Consider the following 22,232-nt stretch of genomic DNA (forward strand, 5'->3'; position numbering starts at 1 on the left):
TGGCAACAGGAGGTAATTAAGTACCTGGGTGTATATATACCCAGAGAACTGGAGAAACTTCGGGAATATAATTATCTCCCAATAATCCAGAAAATTACTAAAATGCTACAACAGTATGACAGGGGATGCTTTTCATGGACAGGACGTATAAATATTATAAAAATGGATATACTTCCGAAAATATTATATATTTTTCAGACAATTCCGATTTTTCCTGTTAAAAATGTGTTGAATTCTCTAAAGAAAGTAATTGGAAGCTTTACATGGACAAATAAACCAGCTAGGCTAAGTAGAGAGCCCTTAGGTCAAAAAGTGATGGGGGCTTGGCCCTTCCAGACTTATCAATATATCTAAAAGCAATATTCCTAGCTAGGTTAGTGGACTGGTTTCACAATATGGAAGGTAAACAATGGGCAAAGCTGGAGGAGGAAACCGTAGGTATTAAATTGAAGGTATTGCCATGGATAAAGAAAGAGAATAGACCCCCAAAAGAAGAGATGCCATCATTATTCTGGTCGACATTGCAGATATGGGATGGTTTGATGAGAGGTGGAGTGGGATCAACCTACGTGGGTCCCATGACACCCCTGTTCGGCAACCCGGAATTCCCACCAGCCAGAGAAGCCATACATTTTTTGAAATGGCCTAGAGGGGAAGACACCAGAATTATTCAGACAATGGAAGGGGGGATACTCCCCCAATTCAAAACCATGGGAGGCAAATATGAAAATAAATGGATGCAGTATAGGCAACTCCAATAATATATTATCGCCCTTAGGAAGGAGGGGACATTAGATAAAATACTTACCCCACTGGAAAATCTTTTTCTCCAAGAACAAAAGCCAACATATAATTTATCCAACGTATATAAATATCTGATATCAAATAATAGAGAGATAGTACCGAGTTTGGGAAAGAGAACTGGGGAAAGAAATAAAGAAAAATTGAAAAGGGCATTTATATTAACACATAAGATATCAATATCTAGTAGACATCAGGAGAGAAATTATAACATTTTAACAAGATGGTATAGATGTCCAGTAGATATGAGGAGAATATATCCAGAGAATGATGACACATGTTGGAGGTGTCATCGGGGAGGTTGGCACAATGTCACACATTTGGTATTCTTGTCCAGAGATTCATAAATTCTGGGAGAAAATCTATAAAATACATAATGAGGTGACTGGAGCCAAAATACAGTCAGACATATTAGTCTCTATATTATCGATGGTTCCAGGATCGGTGGGAAAAAAAAAAATAAAGAAGGGAATATTGAAATACTTTCTAACAGCAGCAAGAACGGTAATAGCAAGAAAGTGGAAAAAGGAGACAGCCCCTTCGATAGAGGACTGGATAATAGAGATGGACGAGATGCGCTTCCTGGAGGAAGGAATAGTAAATGAAAAAGGAAAGGGAGAACAAATTAAGATCATATGGCAAAAATGGGAAGAATATATAAATATACCAGCATTGTTAACGGTAATTTAGGAAGGGAATCTGGATACTAACGGAGCATGGGGGTGAGGGAAGAACGAAGGGGAAGAGGGTGGGGTGGGTTTTTTTTTTTTTTTTTTTGCATAAATGGGAGATGGATGGATGTATGAGTGAGTAGGGTTACGGAGGTTGAAATGGAATATCAAATAAGAAGGAAAATAAGGGTATTGTATTTGTAAAAGGAAATCAAGTTTAAATATGTAACCCAAATATAAGAACTGAGAGTATGGAATGGTAAATGTTGGCTATGTAAAATGTAGAAAATTGTTTGATAAAGATTATAAAAAAAATAAAAATATTGCTTTAAGAGCTATGGGCAGAAGTGACGTTTTGACACCGCTTCCGCCCTGCAATGGTATGGAGATGGGTGGGGGCCATCTTCCCCTCACTCGTCTCCATACCAAGCCAGGAAGAGGACCCGATTGCCTCCGCCTCTATCGACGGCTCCGGTAAGCGCCGGGGGGCACCAGAGAGCAGTGGGAGGGGTCCTCTCCCGCCACCGATGATCTTTTGGCGAATCCGCCGCAGAGACCACTTAACGGAAACCAGACTGCTCACTGAAGAAGAGGCTACTTCTGCTGCCATTACAATGATATCCCTCTTCAAAGTGCCGACGTATATCAGCGTGAGCCAGGCCGGAAGTGGTTAAGCAGGTTTTTCTTTCCACTTTGGAGATAGAGAACTCTCCTCCCAATAAACTTTTTTTTATGGGAGTGGGTACCCATTTTTGACAGGTACCTGCTCAGTTCCGCTCTGTTCACTTAGGTGAGTAACGAGAAAGTTCTCACAGTTAGGCAGGATTAAAACCCCTGTCAAAATGTAGTGTTGTCTGTTTTCCTGAGGAATATATTCACCCTCTTTTTTTCTGGTGATCATTCACCAAGACAAATGAGAAATCCCAAATTCTACAGTTGTCACCAGCACAAGTAGTAAGGGGAAATTTCAATAAGACACATGATCTGATCTGCCGACAGCTGTTTAAAAGGGGAATTCCCCTCACTTCGGAGAGATTTCCTATCACTTCATGTAGCTTTTTCACAAGAGTTAGGGCTCGTTCATACCACATCCTTTCAGGGTCAGTTTTTAAATATATCCTGAACTCAAGCAAAGTAAATCAATGTTTTCCAACCACCCCAGTTTACAAGATTGCGTTCAGTTCTAGTGCTTTCAAAACAAAGTACAGCAGCATGCATTTTTTTGCACCACAATGCATGTACAGGGAGAGGGATACTTTTTTTTTTGTCTTAGAAAATTAGCAAAAACACACACACACACGGACACAGGAATGCAAAGAAAAAAATAACCTGTACCTGTGGAAAAACGCACACCCAAGTGAGTAGGAAAAACTCCAATAATGGGAGTTCCAGGGAGCCATGCATGCTGCGGAGTCTGCCGTTTAATTGAATATCCCTGCATATTAACTGCACTGGGACAAAATATTTGCATTATCATACAAGTTGCATCCTATGCCCAAGAACGTAAATGATCATATTCTCTCTCATTGGTATTGTTGCCCTTCACAAAATTGACCCCTCTGTCCCCGTTTTATGTTGGCGTTGATTGCAGGCTCCCGGCACAATGCTTCATGTCTGGGGTACGTCTCTGCACATTGTCCCTTTTTGGGATGGAATACTACGTTTCTACGATGCCCTTGTGGGCCATAAATAACCACATCAACCCCAAATTACAATACTCTCTATGCTGCCGGGATCCTACAAACTATAAAGTCTGATTAGACACTTTCTGACAGCAGCCAAATCTGTCATCTTCAGATGTTGGCAGCAGCCTGAACCACCATCTTTGGCCGCTTGGGCTTGTGACATGAAGAATATGGAAAACATGATTGCCAGAGACTAGGACAAATCTGAAATCACACAGCCTCATGTGGATGATTTGGACTAAGTTTTATTTTTCTTCCAATTTTGCCTCTTATTTCTACTACTGTTTGAGTGCCCACGTACTTCCTGGATCGTTAGGTGCATGTGCCCTCTTATAAAAGTTTAGTGACCATGTCCCCTCTCCCCTGCATCCCTACCCCTCGTTTTCCCTCTCTTTCCTTTTGGACACTTTTTCCCTATCGTGTTTTCAGGCTCATCACTTAATAGCATCCTAGACAGAGGTGGTTTTACAAATGGACATCCACGTATGTAGAAGTTATCTTCTCTATATTATAAATGGGATCCTATTGTTTTCTGTTCGACTTATATTTCCATACCCAGTATGTATTTGGATTAGCTTTTGCCATGAAGATTTTTGTTCTTCCTCTCTCTTTGGTAAGACTACATTGTTATGGTTTCTACAGATCTCATTGTAAAGCTCTTATATGTCTGTTTTCCTGTTATGGATATGTTTTTTACCTTTCTGGTCCATCATGGACATTTTTCTTTTGTACTTTAATATCTGCAAAATCTAATAAAATAGGAGAATATAAATGAATGGCTTTACATAAATGCTTCTTTGCATCACGCAGGAAAACTGCTGGGCTCACATGCACAGGTAAATGATACAAAAAGCAAAAGGTGTTTACAAGAGTACAGCCATACACTTGAATGCCAGGCTGTAGCACATGGCCAACCAAACACGGCAAAGTGGCAGGAGATTTAGGCAAAGCATAAACAAATCAAAGGAAAATGGGTAGTCAAATGCCCAAAAATCGGGGGTCGTCTTATACGCCAGGTATACAATGCTGCCCGATGAATGTCAGCCCCCAAATGTCTGCTAATACTGTATGTGGCTTCAGCTACAAACAGTAAACGAGAGAGAGAGAGAGAAGGGCAGATGATGCTACAGCCTCTGCCAATCCAAGCAGGCGTTGTATTCATTAAAATACACCGCTCACCATACTTCCCTGGGTAAATCCATTCACTGAACTCCTACTACTATACATCCTGCTATTTTTCTTTGAGGTCCCAGGCACCCAAGAGGGACAGGTAAATCTGGGACGTATGACAGGGGGGTTATTAAATGCATTTTGGTGGACAATGCTATGTAGTTTAATGTTAAAATTTATTTTGTTCTAATTTTAATGAGTGGCCACGTATCTTGTTAAACGCCCTTCCACAAAAAAGTTTTAACCCCATTATGGGGTCACCAGTATGGAATTTGTACATTGAAATCATAGCCCCTCTCAAGCATATCTTCTCCAGAGAGAATAAGTTCAGTGCTCGCAACCTTTCTTCATAAACAATATCCTCCAGACCCTTTATTATCTTTGTTGCCCTTCTTTGTACTCGCTCCATTTCCAGTACAACCTTGCTGAGGACTGGTGTCCTGAACTGGACAGCGTACTCTAGGTGCAGCCAGACCAGAGTCTTGTAGAGCGGGAGACTTATCTTTATCTCTGGAGTTGATCCCCTTTTTAATGCATGGCAATATTCTGTTTGCTTTGTTAGCAGCAGCTCGGCATTGCTTGCCATTGCTGGGCCTATCATCTACTAGGTCTCCCAGGTCCTTTTCCATCCTAGATTCCCTCAGGTGTATAGATTGCATTCATATTTTTGCCACCCAAATGCATTATTTTACATTTTTCTACATTATACGTCATGTAGTTGCCCACCCCATTAATTTGTTCAGATCTTTTTGCAAGGATTACACAACCTGCAGAGAAGTTATTGCCCTGCTTAGCATCGTCCGCAAATTCAGATATTTAACTGTTTAGCCCATCCTCCAGGTCGTTTATGAACAAATGAAATAGCATTGGTCCCAGCAAAGAACCCTGGGGGATCCCACTACCCACCTCTGACCATTCAGAGTACTCCCCGCTTATCACCACCGTCTGAATTAGCACTTGTAGCCAGTTTTCAATCCATGTACTTACCCTATGGTCCATGCCAACGGACCTTATTTTGTACAGTAAACGTTTATGCGGAACTGTGTCAAATGCTTTTGCAAAATCCAGATACACCACGTCTACAGGCCTTCCTTTATCTAGATGGCAACTCACCTCCTCATAGAAGGTCAATAGATTGGTTTGGTAATAACGATTCTTCATGAATCCATGCTGCAAACTGCTAATGATACCGTTCTCATTACTAAAATATTGTATATAGTCCCTTATCCACTCCAAGAGCTTGCATACTATTAATGTTAGGCTAACTGGTCTAATTCCCAGGGAAGTATTTTGGGACCTTTCTAAATATTAGTGTTACATTGTTTTTTCTCCAATTAGCTGGTACCAGTCCAGTCAGTGGACTTTCAGTAAAAAATTAGGAACAATGGTCTGGCAATTACTTGACTGAGTTCCCCAAGTGCCTCAGGTACAAGCCACCTTGTCCCAGTGATTTAATCATGTTAAGTTTCCCAAGTCTAATTTTAATTCTGTCCCGTTAACCATGGAGGTGCTTCCTATAATGTGTCATGAGGATAAACACTGCAGTTTTGGTTACTGAAGCCCCGTGATTCCCTTGCGAAGACGGAGGAGAAAAAAAAAATTCAATACCTTTGTCATCTCCCCATCCTTTGTAACCAGATGTCCTTCCTCATTCTTTATGGGGCCAATTTGGTCTGCCCTCCCTTTTTTGCCATTTACATATGCAACGGGAGGGCCTGTGGAACCCAGAATCCCTTGGAGAGGTTGGGAATCCCTTGTTTCACCTCCCCATGCACCTCCTGTGCCTAAGCCACCCTGTGTCCATGAGAAGCACAGAGTGAATGAGAAAAATGACAGACAGCTGTTTAATGGACAATGAGAAGGTGGTTACTTAAATAGAACAGTAATATTTATCCACAATATCACCCAGAATGATATTATAATACATCTGATCACAGGCCTCTAGAACTGGATAGGAGACTGATAGTCTTCTACTATAGTTTGGTGGCTACTAGGCTGAGGAGGGGGGAGATCACTGTTTATATTGTTAACTGTAATTAGCTTCTGCTACTGTGAGAAGGTTTTCTGTGTTTATGATAATGTTGATTGTGTCTTCTGAGCTAAAAGACAGCAAGTCTGTCCTAAAGGTCATGCTTCTGAGTCACCTAGGCTGTCTAAACGATTAGTAATTAGCTCATGTTAATTAGGTTTCTGGTTACAGTTTGTATTGTCATCCTTGTGTATATATTTGTGTGAGATCTCAAATCAGTCCATGTTCAGCATTCAAACAGGTATCGTCTTGTTTTGTGCTTGTGAGCAGTTGGAATACCTGATATCTATATTCAGACTGGGAGGAGGTGGTATATGACAAAAGCACTCAGTGTGGGGATGTTCCATCACAACATACTTAAAGATTTTTTTTTTCTTTCCTCCGCTATGTGTCCTTCGTGTTCTATCTTAGCCCCTCCAATTGTTGTACCCTTACATTTCTAGTTGCATTCTTTATAAAGTCTGAATGCTGATGATGATCCCTCAATCTTGTATTTTTTGAAGGCCTTCTCCCTTGCTCTTATATGCATTTTTACATTGGAGTTAAGCCACCCAGGACTTTTGCTCACGTTTTAAATTTATTACCCAATGGGATTCATTGGCTAATGATCTTCTCTCCTCCGTGTTCTTTGTTCCTAATATTTTATCCCAATTTATGCCTTCTAGCAAGGTTCGTAGTTTAGGGAAGTTGGCTCTTTTGAAATTTAGTGTTTTGTATTTCCCTTATGTTTCCTATGTGTGGGATCCATACTGAAGCCAATTGACCTGTGATCACCTTTTCCTAAATTGCCCCATATTTCCACATCTGTGATCAGGTCTGTATTGTTGGTAATCAGTAGGTCCAGTAACGCTTTATTTCTAGTTGGTGCGTCTACCATCTGACCCATGAAATTGTCCTGCAAGACATTTAGAAACTGGCAAGCCTTAGACGAATGCGCGATTCCCTCCGCCCATTCTATGTCTGGATAATTAAAATCCCCCATTATGATAACACTTCCCCCATCCTTGCTGCTAATCCAAAATTGTGATAGGGGATCCGTCTCCCCCTCCTTCCTCAGGTTAGAGGGCCTATAGCATACTCCCAGGATTATTTTGCTATTAGTTTCATCCCTTGGGAGCTCTACCCATAAGGATTCCACCTCCTCCCTAGCTCCCTTAGTGATGTAATCTCTCACATTCACTTGTACATTATTCTTGGTATATAGGCATACCCCTTCCCTTTTACGGTCTCTATCCGTGCGATAAATGGTATACCCTTGAATGGTTGCCAGCCAATCATGAGAGCTGTTGAACCAATTCTCTGAAATTCCCACAAAATCCAAATCCTCCTCGTACAACAGTATCTCTTGTTCACCCATCTTGTCCCCGAGGTCCTGGCATTGGTGAACATGCCACATAGTTTAGACTGGTTGCAACCTCTTATTGGGTGTTTGGAGATTGCAACTAGGACTTGTTACTATACTTACCTTGGGTTTATGTGCTTTAGTCAACCTACCACTAATGCCACCCTCTGGAATATGTTCCGCGCTGACTATCTCTACCTCTAGGCCCTCCCCCCCCGTCGACTAGTTTATAAACCCCTCTAACTTTTTGGCCATCTTTACTCCCATCTAATCTGAACCCTCCTCATTTAGGTGCAGTCCGTCCCTTCTATAGTACTGGTGGCCGACTGAGAAGTCAGCCCAGTCCTCCAGGAACCCAAAATTCTGTGTTCAGAATTAAGCAATCACATTCAAACTCATGTTAATTAGGAGTCAGTACACAACTGCCATAATTTAAAGTGCCTCTGATTAACCCCAAATAAAAGTTCAGTTCTAGTAGGTCTTTCCTGACATCTTTTTAGTTGCATCCTACAGCAAGAGCCATGGCCCACAGAGAGCTTCCAAAGCATCAGAGGGCTCTCATTGTTAAAAAGGTAACACAGTAAAGACCGAATCTCGCCCATGTGATCCGATTCCTGGGCGAGTTCACAGTTCACACTGCGATCTGTAAACTGATCTAGGGGCGTCATTAATATTGTATTGACGCTCGCAGCAGTTCGCAGAGGGCAGTGTGAACTGCCTGCTAGAGACATGCAATGCAGGAACCAGCGATAGTTCCCACGTCACATATATGTGAACCTAGGCTAAAGGTGAAAAAAGTTCCGAAAGGATCTTTGTCTCATTTTTTTTACATCACAGAAACCTGACATTTTAACAGGAGTGTGTAGACTCTTTATATCCACTGTACATAAACTAGCCGAAAATACAAAATTTTACACAAAATTAACATTAACTGCTATTTCCTTCACAAATATGTGTAAAAATATTCCAGTCTGAAAGAATTCAAGGCACAAGCAGCTACATGTGGCCCAAAAGAAGCTGTAGTCTGTGCATAACTCACATTCATTTCATGAGAGTGGAGAAGTTTTCTTTATCATGGGATCTGGAGTCATTTAAGTGGTATTGCCGTTAACTCACTATGGTAATCCATACCAAAAACACAGATAATATATGGAAAGCTATTTAGGAATAAGGTGCCAGGAGGAAGGAGTCCAGTGTACACACATTCTGTAAGCCATAGTCAAAATTAACCACTTTCAGACCGGACCATTTTGCTGGTAAATGACCAGAGGTCTTTTTACACTTTGGCACTGCGCTGCTTTAACTGGTAATTGCGCGGTCATGCAATGTTGTACCCAAACAAAATTTGCGTCCTTTTCTTCCCACAAATAGAGCTTTCTTTTGATGGTATTTGATTGCCTCTGCGATTTTTATTTTTTGCGATATAAACGTAAAAAGACCGCAAATTTTGAAAAAAAATGATATTTTCTACTTTTTGTTATTAGAAAAATCCAATAAACTCAATTTTAGTCATACATTTAGGCCAAAATGTATTCAGCCACATGTCTTTGGTAAAAAAAAAGTCAATAATTGTATATTTATTGGTTTGCGCAAAAGTTGTCACATCTACAAACTAAGGTACGTTTTCTGGAATTTACGCAGCTTTTAGTTTACGACTGCCTATCTCATTTCTTGAGGTGCTAAAATGACAGGGCAGTACAAAACCCCCCCAAATGACCCCATTTTGGAAAGTAGACCCCCTAAGGAAATTGATAAGAGGCATGTTGAGCCCATTGAATATTTTATTTTTTTGCCTCAAGCGATTGAATAATGACAAAAAAAAAATTTTTTTTTTTTTTTTACACAAAGTTGTCACTAAATGATATATTGCTCACACATGCTATGGGCGTATGTGAAATGACACCCCAAAATAAATTCTGCTGCTTCTCCTGAGTACGGGGATACCACATATGTGGGACTTTTTGGGAGCCTAGCCGCGTACAGGGCCCCGAAAACCAAGCACCGCCTTCAGGCTTTCTAAGGGCGTAAATTTTTGATTTCACGCCTCACTACCTATTACAGTTTTGAAGGCCATAAAATGCCAAGATGGCACAAAACCCCCACAAATGACCCCATTTTAGAAAGTAGACACCCCAAGCTATTTGCTGAGAGGCATGTTGAGTCCATGGAATATTTTATATTTTGCCACAAGTTGCGGGAAAATTACAAACTTTTTTTTTTTTTTTTTTTTTTTTTCACAAAGTTGTCACTAAATGATATATTGCTCATGCATGCCATGGGCATATGTGAAATGACACCCCAAAATAAATTCTGCTGCTTCTCCTGAGTACGGGGATACCACATATGTGGGACTTTTTGGGAGCCTAGCCGCGTACGGGGCCCCGAAAACCAAGCACCGCCTTCAGGCTTTCTAAGGGCGTAATTTTTTGAGTTCACTTCTCACTACCTATTACAGTTTTGAAGGCCATAAAATGCCAAGATGGCACAAAACCCCCACAAATGACCCCATTTTAGAAAGTAGACACCCCAAGCTATTTGCTGAGAGGCATGTTGAGTCCATGGAATATTTTATATTTTGCCACAAGTTGCGGGAAAATTACAAACTTTTTTTTTTTTTTTTTTTTTTTCACAAAGTTGTCACTAAATGATATATTGCTCATGCATGCCATGGGCATATGTGAAATGACACCCCAAAATAAATTCTGCTGCTTCTCCTGAGTACGGGGATACCACATATGTGGGACTTTTTGGGAGCCTAGCCGCGTACGGGGCCCCGAAAACCAAGCACCGCCTTCAGGCTTTCTAAGGGCGTAATTTTTTGAGTTCACTTCTCACTACCTATTACAGTTTTGAAGGCCATAAAATGCCAAGATGGCACAAAACCCCCACAAATGACCCCATTTTAGAAAGTAGACACCCCAAGCTATTTGCTGAGAGGCATGTTGAGTCCATGGAATATTTTATATTTTGCCACAAGTTGCGGGAAAATTACAAACTTTTTTTTTTTTTCACAAAGTTGTCACTAAATGATATATTGCTCACGCATGCCATGGGCATATGTGAAATGACACCCCAAAATAAATTCTGCTGCTTCTCCTGAGTACGGGGATACCACATATGTGGGACTTTTTGGGAGCCTAGCCGCGTACGGGGCCCCAAAAACCAAGCACCGCCTTCAGGCTTTCTAAGGGCGTTACAGTTTTGAAGGCCATAAAATGCCAAGATGGCACAAACCCCCCCCCCCCAAATGACCCCATTTTAGAAAGTAGACACCCCTAAATTTAGGGGTACACTAGTGAGACTAGGTAATAAATGGCGGGTGCCCTGAAACTATAAAAAAATAACTAACCAACCAGCGTCACCTGTAACAGTTATATGGTGATCACTGGTGAAAGGGTTAACTAGGGGGCAATCAGGGGGCTTTATGCGGTAGTATATGGGGGTCCCTGGCGCTATAAAAAGCTGCGGCGAACCTAAATACCTACCTGCCTAACTAGCGTCACCTGTGACACTAATACAGCGATCAGAAAAACGATCGCTTATTAGGCTGGGTTCACACTGGAGCGATGCGGGAACGCCACGAATGCGCGGCGGGTTCCCGCATCGCATGCCTCCCGGCGGCAGTTCACACTGCCCTATGCGAACTGCTGGGAGTGTCAGTGAAATGTTAATGACACCCCCAGATCAGTTCGCATATCGCAGTGCGATCTGCAAACTTGGATCGCATGGTGTGAACACCCATGCGATCCGATTCTGCTGCGGACCAAAAAAAGGGTCCCGTGCGAGTTTGCGGCGGGTGCGGCGGGTGCGACACGAATTCAGCCATACTATCTGTATAGCTGAACTCGAATCGCACAGAGATCGGATGTGATTTGCACTGCAGTGCGGTGCGAATCACATCCGTTCTCATAAACCGCTGCAATGTGAACCCAGCCTTAGTGACACTGGCGACGGGGGGTGATCACGGGGTTAAACCTTTATTGGGGGGGTTAGGGGGGTACCTTAGAACTAAAGGGGGCTAACCCTAACTGCCCTAACAGTTATTAGTCACAAATGACACCTGCCGGGTGATCAGGGGGTTAAACCTTTATTAGGTAATAAATGGCGGGTGCCCTGAAACTATAAAAAAATAACTAACCAACCAGCGTCACCTGTAACAGTTATATGGTGATCACTGGTGAAAGGGTTAACTAGGGGGCAATCAGGGGGCTTTATGCGGTAGTATATGGGGGTCCCTAGCGCTATAAAAAGCTGCGGCGAACCTAAATACCTACCTGCCTAACTAGCGTCACCTGTGACACTAATACGGCGATCAGAAAAATGATCGCTTATTAGGCTGGGTTCACACTGGAGCGATGCGGAAACGCCGCGAATCCGCGGCGGGTTCCCGCATCGCATGCCTCCCGGCGGCAGTTCACACTGCCCTATGCGAACTGCTGGGAGTGTCAGTGAAATGTTACTGACACCCCCAGATCAGTTCGCATATCGCAGTGCGATCTGCAAACTCGGATCGCATGGTGTGAACACCCATGCGATCCGATTCTGCTGCGGGCCAAAAAAAGGGTCCCGTGCGAATTTGCGGCGGGTGCGGCGGGTGTGGCGGGTGCGGCGGGTGCGGCGAATGGCTGAACTCGAATCGCACAGAGATCGGATGTGATTTGCACTGCAGTGCGGTGCGAATCACATTCGTTCTCATAAACCGCTGCAATGTGAACCCAGCCTTAGTGACACTGGCGACGGGGGGTGATCACGGGGTTAAACCTTTATTGGGGGGGTTAGGGGGGTACATTAGAACTAAAGGGGGCTAACCCTAACTGCCCTAACAGTTATTACAGTCACAAATGACACCAATGCAAAAAAAAAAAAAAAAAAATGACATTGGTGTCACTGTGACTGGGGGGGCAGGGGTAATTGGGGGGGTGATCGGGGGGTAAAGGGGGGGTGTGAGTGTGCCTGGCATGTTCTACTGTGTGTGGGATGTGTTGGTGCAACTCACTGATCCGCTCTCCTCCGTGTCGGAACGAAAAATACCGACACGGAGGAGAGAATACATCACTTCCTCTCCTGTGTTTACATTACAGGAGAGGAAGTGATGTCACCGGGGATTTCCATTCGTCGGGAGCGATCGCGAGGGGGTGGCCATGAATGAATGGCCGTCCCCTCGTCCGGGATCGCTCCCGAACGAAAACCGACCGCCGCAGGCACCGGGCGGGGGCCCGATCGGGCCCCCGACCCGCGGGAGGCAAATCACGTACATGTACGTGCTTATGCCTGCCCGTGCCATTCTGCCGACGTACATCGGCGTGAGGCGGTCGGCAAGTGGTTAAGTGTTAAGACAACTGGGGGGCCTAGACCACAAATCCACAAGAGTCAGTTTCACACTGTTCCTTATTAATATACTTTTGAGCTTCATACTATATTTGTGTCTATTACAATTTTTAATTTACGACGCAGGATTTTTTTTGGTCCATGAAATATTACAGTCCCGTGTTATGCTACATGTGGCGGTGATGTTTGGCTTTAAAACTATAAAATAACTAACAACACTACATGCCTGACCCTATATCAGAACAGAATCAGCACTGGACAGTTCCTAACCAATCCTACTATTGTAGCTGCCTCAGCCACAAGCAAACTTGGTTAACATAGCAGGTTTTCATTCTCACAAGGAGAAACTAGCAAGGGTCTTTGCAATATGAAACTCAGCAAAGAGTCCACAGTGTTGAGAAAAAAAACAAAAAAAAAACAATAAAACTACCACTGCTTAAAAAGTTACAGGCATTCTAGCGCTAAAGCTGTATGGCGCTAAAAACAGCCTAGCAGCTCAAAGAGTTCCAATAGCTTTGTTGTTTTACCTTTCAATGTGATACTACCAATACCTGTACCAACAAAGCATTGCAGGTAAAATGTTACATTCACAGAACCAAAAAATAACAATGATTATTATTCTGGCTACCAAAAACGTATTTGCTGCACTCTCTGTAAGGGTCCATGTCTATGTACTTGGGGCTGTTAGCGAGCTTTCTTTTGACATCAGTTTGAGAAGCTTCCAAAATCAATAATTCACTGACAGCTGTAGTTGACCACATTCTGACCCGTTTCAAGCTGCTTTTGTATTCCCATAGGCTTGTATTGAAGTAGCAGAAAGGCTGTTTAAAGCCGGTCCACACTGGCCTGTGAGTCAAACTGTAGCTCCAGCACAGTGGCTTCTGCTTTGGTTCAAATTCCAGCCAGGACACAATCTGCAAGAAGTCTGCATATTCTCTCTGTGCCTCTACTCCAAAGCAGCCTTTTTCAACCTGGGTGCCAAGACCCCCCTGGGGTGTCTTGGCAAAATGGCTAAAAATGTATAAAAAAATTGTATACAAACCAGCAGATGGATCAAGCTTGCCCCTTAGTTACACAAAAGCAATGCGTTTTCATTATGCACCATTATGACTTTCTTGACACTGGAATCCTAACAACCAATGACATTATCAGTTACTAAGGAGGATGTCTGTTGCCTCCACAGCATCCTTGTTTGACTCTTCTGTGCCCCTCTCCCTCAGCACTGGGGTGACATTAGCTGACTGATGGAGGGAAATTGAGGGAGAAGAGAAACATTGGAATACTAGTCAGTATCAGAGTGCAAAAGTATTTGCTTTGGAAGAATAAATCACCTCCAACATTCAATGTCCTACATGTGGATGTTGCTACAATATATAAAGCTATTGTAATTTTATTTTACATTTTAGAATGGGGTGCCCTGAGAGACTGTTCACAATTTTAAAGAGTGCCTTAAGATTGTCTATAGTTTTAAAGTGTGCCTCAACTGAAAAGGTTGAGAAACACTGCTCCAAAGGCATGCCGGTAGATTAACCTGCTCAATTTAGTGCGTCCAAGTGTTCCACCTCATAAGTGCTTTGAGTCTACAGGGAATACAATGCTGAAGAAATACAAATTAATTAAGAACAAGGGTACAGGACAGCTTGCTTACACTTGGACTAATCTAAAGCCGCATACACACGGGCGGACTGTCTGTCCAACTTAGTCCACCGAAACATTTCAGCGGACAGTCCGCTCGTGTGTGGGCTTCAGCTGACTTTTTCAGCGTGCAGTCTGGCGGACTAAGTATTTCGGAATTTCCGTAATATTGTCCGTCCAACTTTGGTTTCAGCGGACAGTCCGCTCGTGAGTAGGCTAGTTGGACGGACTAAGTATGGCGTATGCTCAGAAAGGATTTACACGGCGGAAGGTTGCATTGCTGTGTATTGGATGTCCTATTTCTAGTCCCGTCGTACGTGCTGTACACGTCATCGTACAAGCTTTCAACGGACTGTTTGTTCATCGTGTGTGGTCAAGTCCGTTCATTCGAAAGTAGGACGGACTGTCCGTCGGATTTTCTGACGGACTTAGTTGGCCAGACAGTCCGCCCGTGTGTACGCAGCTTTAGACTTCAAGTTCACCTTCCAAATGTCTCACAAAAGGAAAAAAAGCCCTTTCAGGACGTGTGGTTTCTAGGCCTCGAATGTTCTTCCAGAGGGGGAAACCACCAAGAAAAGCAAGGAAGAAAACACGTGCCACATCCAAACGAACAGATTTTGCTGGCACCTTCATTATGCCATTAAAGTTGTGGTAAACTCAAAAATTCCAGTCCTCTGAAAGTGATCATAATGTACTAGTATGCAATGCATAAAACTAAGACCTCCAGGGGCACACTGTGACCGTTGACAGGGCTTCCATCTTCACCCGGTCATCCTTCTGGGTTCATGGGCTCTGGCCATTTAAATGGGTAAGCTTTGATGGAGTCTAGGTCGCATATTGAGTATGCCGACCATTCAGGGTGCAGTGTGCATGTGCCAATGATGTCACAGTCTGCAAAATATGTGAATACCTCCTAAATGTTGCACGTTTAGGAGATATTCATTTTACCTACAGGTAAGCTTTATTATCAGGTTACCTGTAGGTAAAAGTGACAAATCAGAGTTTACAACTTTTGGGCCTGGTTCACACCTATGCAGGTTGCAGTTGAAAAGCGCAAAATGCACCTGGAATATGAATCAATATACATTTTTGATTTATTGAATTCTATATGATTAAAAATACAACCTGCTGGTTCCTGGCCCTTTCCATAAAATGCACAGATGTGAACGTGACCCATAGAAACCCATATTAACCACTTACAGACCAGAAGATTTGGCTGCTTAATAACCAGGCCATTTTTTTGCGATCCAGCGCTGCATCACTTTAACTGACAATTGCACGGTCAAGAAGCGCTGTACCCAAACAAAATTGACGTCCTTTTTTCCCATAAATAGAGCTTTCTTTCGGCAGTATTTGATCACCTCTGCAGTTTTTACTTTTTGTGATATAAACAAAAAAGAGCGACAATTTTGAATAAAAAACAATATTTTTTTAAATTTTGCTATAATAAATATCCACAAAAATGTATTTAAAAACAAATTTCTTCCTCAGTTTATGCCAATATATATTCTTCTACATATTTTTGGAAAAAAAAAAAAAAAAGAATCGCAATAATCGTATATTGATTGGTTTGCACAAAAGTTATGGTGACTACAAACTATGGGAAAGATTTATGGCATTTATTATTTTTTAAACTAGTAATGGCGATGACCAGATCAGACACTTTTGACACATTTTTGGGACCACTGACATTTATACAGCGATCAGTGCTATAAAAATGCAGTTTACTGTGTAAATGTCACTGGTAGTGAAGAGGTTAACACTAGGGGGCGATCAGAACAGGGATGTGTGTGCTCTCGTGCACGCGATCACGCCCGCTGGCCACGCGCATCGGGTTCCCTGCCGCGCAGCGGGTGTGTGCGCGCGCCTGCTATCGCCCTTAAAAGGTACAGGCGTACCCATACGGCGATTCACAGGAAGGAACCACTTTGCCAATGTATATCAGCATGAGCCGGTCGACAAGTGGTTAAATGGACTGTAGTGTTTCTGCAAAACCGAAAAAGCATTGCTAAGCACTTGTGTACAGAACTGTTAATCTCATTACATTTTTTTTTGCACCCACATCTGGAGGCAAGTGTGACGATTATTTGCCAGGCAGCTTGTTTTGTCACATTTTAGTTCTGGGACAGGTGTAATGGTCACTCTGTTCTGTTGGCTTGCATTATTTAAAGTGTCACTAAACCTAATAAAAAAATAAATCATTCCAAATAATCATTAAGGTTTTTGAGCTGTTTGTTTAGAGCCAAAATCTTTACTGTACACAAGTTCTGGTCATCTATAATTTGTTGTTTGTGGTGGCAACAATCTGCAAGCTCAGAGGCTTTGCACCACTGCCACCACACTGCACATGCTTCTCTTCTAAGCAAGTCGTGTCTACACATGGCTTACTGTGGAGGAAATCCCCTAGCTAACTAAACTCGCTATGACCCGGGTGGGGCAGGGCTAAGCCAGAGCATGGCCTGTAATGTGGCCTCAGCATTTTTTAGTCCTTCCCCCAAGGCTGTACAAAGTAGATTGAAGCCATCAGTCCAAGGCTGAGGGGGCAAGGACTGAAAAGGCTAAGACAACATCACAGGACATAGGACATGGGACCTGCTTAGGCTTAGCTCCACCCACAGCCCATGCTAAAAGGAAAGAAAATAGTCATGTGACCCCAATTACACATAAGGAGAAATTATATTTGAGAAATTAACTTGTTCAGATCCGCGCTATAGCAGAATGATGGCTACAGCGTGGACCTACTTTGCCGGGAGTATGTCTATTGACATCATCCCATGCCCGAGCAGCCTGCAGTGATCAGTGCTAAAAAGATGCAGTCATAGTAATGTCACTTGCTGGGAAGGGGTTAACCATCTAGGGTGATCAAATGGATAAATGTGTGCCTAGCCAGTGTTTTGGTTTACACAATGTGGTGATTTTAATAAGGGAAGTCATGGATTTTATTCCCTACTTTGCAGGAAAGAAAATGTATTATTTCCCCACTGACAGGGCAAAGCTCTGCCTTGTTTATGCAGACAGGTCTCTGCCCAATGTGAATTCTGGCACCTGCGGTGTTAAATCAAAACACAGACAGGTTTCCGGCAGTGCGCACCCTCTGCCCAGAAGTGGTAGATCATGTACCTAGTGCTTAATCTGGCACAGGAGAGCTGCCACGCAGCTACGTTACACGACCGTCAAGCAGTTACATTTTTCTGAGCTTTGTGCCAGCAGATCTCTAAGGCTGGCCATACATGGTTGAATTTTGAAAGAATTTTCTTTTGAAAATCAGAAATTTTGTGCATTTTGTGATCCAATGGTGCCACCACTGATTTTGAAATTCGACCAACCAATTTCACTTCATGTTGCTACAGAAAAGAATTTGTGGCTAAGAATCTTTTCTTAATGGGAATTTTTCTTTTTTTGCACTCTTGCGTCTTTCTTTTTTGGTTAAATTTCTTGCACAATTCTCCCAATATTGATTAGAAAATAGTTTGTTTTTCCAAAAATTTCCAACATGCCCAATTACTTAAATATTGGCTGTTGCTGCAGCCCACTAATGGTGCAAAATTCAAACGAAAATTCATAGATAAGATTTTCGAAATTCGACCCATGTATCGCTTACCTAAGACCCCATACACTTATTAAATTTTCTGCAGATTTTTGTCTAAAGGTTTGACCTCATATGGTATATTTTGGTAAATCTGAAGAGTTTAAATTTGTATGCAATCAGGCAGGCCCTTGCACTACAAAGACAAAAATATGCAGAAAATCTAATAGTGAGTATGGGGTCTAAGTATCAGCAATTTGAAGAAAGTGGTAGAAGAGGCAAATATTAACCACTTCCGGGCCACCCACCATCGTTATACGTCGGTACTTTGAAGGAGGATATCGTTGTTGTGGCAGCAGCTAGCTGCCATAACCCCGGTATCCTCTTCTTCAGTTAGCAGCCCGGTTTAAGATAAACGTGGTCTCGGAGGCGGATTCGCCACGAGATCACTTTTATCGGAGGTGGGAGAGGGCCCCCTCCCGCCGCACTTCGGTCCCCTCCGCTGCTTACCGGAGACGTGTGCAGCAGATCAGGTCTGTCCCCTGCCTGGGTATGGAGACTAGCAAGGGGGAGGATGGCCCCCACCTGTCTCCATATCACAGCAGGGTGGAAGTGACATCAAAACATCACTTCTGCCCATAGCTCTTAAAGGGACTTTTTTTTATATATGACAATTTTTTGTTTTTTTATTGCATTTTAATGTAAATATGAGATCTGAGGTTTTTTTGACCCCAGATCTCGTATTTAAGAGGTCATGTAATGTTTTTTTTCTATTACAAGGGATGTTTACATTCCTTGTAATAGTAATAAAAGTGACAATTTATTTATTTTAAACGGTGTTAAAAAAAATAAAAAATAAAATAATTTTAAAGAGCGCCCCGTCCCAACAAGCTATATATAATTCTAGCCCTAGACCTCCTCTGTAACTTAAAACATGCAACCTGTAGAATTTTTTAAAAGTCGCCTATGGAGAGTTTTTATGGATAAAAGTTTGTCACCATTCCACAAACGGGTGCAATTTTGAAGCGTGACATGTTGGGTATCAATTTACTTGGTGTAACATTATCTTTCAAAATATAAAAAAAAATAAAAAATTTGGGCTAGCTTTACTGTTGTCTTTTTTTTATTAAAATAAGTCTGCTTGTAAGACCGCTGCGCAAATACGGTGTGACAAAAAGAATTGCAACCACTGTCATTTTATTCTCTAGGGTGTTAGAAATAAAAAAATATATAACATTTGGGGGTTCTAAGTAATTTTATAGCAAACAAACCTGTTTTTAACTTGTAAACAACAAATCTCAGAAAGAGACTCGGTCCTTAAGCGGTAAAAAAAAATTTAACTAAAATAATATAGTGCAGCTTACCATTAAATGTGGTGGCTGCAGTCATTTGTTTTTTCCCCCCCTCAATTTTTTTTTATAATTTCTTTATTTTTACCATTTCAAACAAGGACAGGGAAAGAAAAGCTTAAATACTCTTTCCGTGTGTGTAAAAAATATATATATATATATCCCAAAATAGATCAATATATTGTATTCGCTTTATATCTGAACATCCATAAAATGATATGTGGTCTGTTTAATAGGGGCAGCTGAGATAGTAAGTTTTAAAAAGAAGAAGGGTTGATAGGGTGGAAATTAGGGGGTAATCTTCCTCTATGTTCCAACCCCCATGCTGTTTTAAATACCTGACCCTAGGGTGATGCTATCCCAAGGCCTGGCCAAGATTTAACTCAATTTTTTGCTCAATTTAATATTTTTGATTTAGTATAAAAATAAGGATTTAAAACGTAAAAAAACAAACACTAGTGGGAGTGTCTCTTTAATTAAAGGGTCAGGACCACATGTAACATTTGTGAGTATAGGTGCTAATAAGGTTGACCATTTTTCTGCCTCATGTTATACACTCTGCAGAAGAGGAGCAGATCTCCTCCTATAGGAGATGACAGCACATCCACAAGTGACACACTCAGCATTCCACCCTACCCCGCATGCCAACAACTGAAGCCCGCACTTCCTCTTTCCCGCCCCCTCAGGCACAGGCCCCGCCCCCCCAGAAAGGCAGTAGAGGAACTCTCCGCGCCGCCGCTCTGCCTATTATTTTGCCTATCACTGCGCAGCTCGGGTTAAAACAGGAAAGGGCGTGTCCTGACCTCCTTCCCACCAATCAGTCGGTTGTTATCGCTGACGTCACCAGCCCCCTTTACCCTCCAGCGCTCTCCTCCCCGCCTCCATCTCGAGCAGTCTCAGAGCTCATACAAAAGCAAGATGTCGGCCATCTTCAGTGGCCGCCACCGGGCGCCTCCCGCCGAATTTCACATCCCCGCCGCGGGCCTCCGCTGTGCGGCGTGTCCCCCTGAGGGGCAGTTCCTGGGGGAGGGAGGGCCTGGCGTTACGTCCCGCCATGGAGTCGGGTGTCACAGGGAGGAGGGGAGAATGATGCGTTTACCTTGATGCAGTATGGAGGCTCGTCATATGTAACCAGCATGTACCTGTCGCCCCTACTAGCCGGATCCCGGGCACGCAGCTGCGGGGACACAAACACAACAAGGGAGGGGGGAGTGAATATCACACAACAAGCCAATAACCCCCATCCATCCATCCCCCTCCCCGCTACAGACCACCGTCCTCCCTCCGAGACTCACACACAAGTCCCGTCCGTTACCTTCATAAATATCTCAACCGCGCCTTTGGCAATATCCAAATACGAGGTCCCCAGATACGTCCGCTGGTTCATAGAGGCGGACGTGTCTATGAGGAAAAGTAAAATCGGCATTTTCAGCGCATGCTAGGCGGAAGCGCCAGCCTAAGCTGCCCCGAATGCCGCCGTGTTATGTCCCCCCTGGCCGGGGAGCTCTGCTCATCTACGGCACTTAGTTAGGTTTGGCGGTTAGAGGGGAGCGGGTCGCCCCCTCTGTATAGAGGGAAGACGTCTCGCGCGGACGAGCCGCCCCTTCTACTGCTCACTTGAGCTCTGAGTCTCTTTACCGTGTTCACTGATAGATAACTTCCCTCACCTCACCGAGCGCACCATGTGACCGAGCTGCGCCGCCATTGGCCCGACGTCTTTGCATATTCATGAGCGGCGCTTGTCCGCGCGCCACGTGACAGCCCGTCACGCCATTGGCTGGCGAACCCTCTGCATATTTGCATATGTATTAGGCTGGGCTCGGCCTCTTGCAGAGGTTGGCCTTCTGGGAGTTGCAGTGTGTCGGGGACCTCTATCGGGGTTCATGTTTGGATTGGCTCGGATAGGGGGGAGACTTTGTGCCAGTCTGATTAATGAGAGGGAGTGATGGTAAGGAGGAGGAGGTTGGCAATACACTGAGGTATCTGATAAGCGGAGTTGTGGGCAGGCGGGCGCATGGTGCATGTGAGGTCAGGAGCACATTGCTGCCCACAAGGCATGCCGGGTTATCTCTTCTCCATGTGACCTCACACTCCAGGCTGCTGGATTCTCTATGTCATCAATCCTCCTCCATGTATGGCACGGCATCCAAAACCTTGTTAAAGTGATTAGAAAGGCCGGACATTTGTTACCTTAAAGTGGTTGCAAACTCTGAAAAAAAATAAAATAAACCTGCAAGACAAAGGCATACTGAGCTAGTATGCATCTTATACTAGCTCATTATGAAATACCTTAGATCAAAGCCACCACAGCAGCCCCTGCACAGCGGTGTGACTGGCGACATGTCTCCCGGAGACATTTCCGGGTTCGTGGGCTCCGGCGCTGTGATTAGCCGGAGCCGCAATGACGTCACTCCCCCACATATATACGGGAGCCGCCGTTCACGGCACGGGCCCTGAAGAAACAGCAAAAGCGGCCTGTGAAGTGCGCATGTGCCGATGACTTCAGCACATGCAGATACAGTGAATATCTCCTAAACTGTACGTTTAGGAGATGTTCACAGTACCTACAGGTAAGCCTTAAATTGCGCGGTTTGTGCGACGCTGTACACAAATAACATTTTTGTCTCCCCCCCCCCCCCCCATAAATAGAGCTTTCTTTTGGTGGTATTTGATCACTTCTGCAGTTTTTATTTGTT

The 22,232-nt window shown here is 43.4% G+C and overlaps 1 protein-coding gene across 4 annotated transcripts in view; it reads right to left on the minus strand.

Moving 5' to 3' along the window:
- LOC143996294 (integrator complex subunit 6-like) overlaps positions 1-21,225 on the minus strand; it is a 136,171-nt gene extending 114,946 nt beyond the window's left edge. For 2 of the 4 annotated variants that reach the window (XR_013277542.1, XM_077491309.1), the window contains exons 1-2: positions 20,852-21,175; positions 20,636-20,713 (exon numbers count right to left, since the gene is read on the minus strand). Coding sequence is in view for 2 of the 4 variants with exons in the window: in XM_077491309.1 (XP_077347435.1) it covers positions 20,636-20,713; positions 20,852-20,962 (189 nt within the window). In the remaining 2 variants the exon portion in view is untranslated. Of the gene's footprint in view, positions 1-20,635; positions 20,714-20,851; positions 21,180-21,203 lie in introns of those variants that run through there. The other 2 variants (XR_013277556.1, XM_077491421.1) reach the window with 2 other exon arrangements.
- Between the last annotated feature and the right edge of the window lie 1,007 nt (positions 21,226-22,232).

This window comes from Lithobates pipiens, unplaced genomic scaffold, assembly GCF_037356315.1.
Source record: "Lithobates pipiens isolate NorthernLeopardFrog02 unplaced genomic scaffold, aLitPip1_a1.2 Scaffold_1, whole genome shotgun sequence".
In the NCBI taxonomy this organism is placed as follows: domain Eukaryota; kingdom Metazoa; phylum Chordata; class Amphibia; order Anura; family Ranidae; genus Lithobates; species Lithobates pipiens.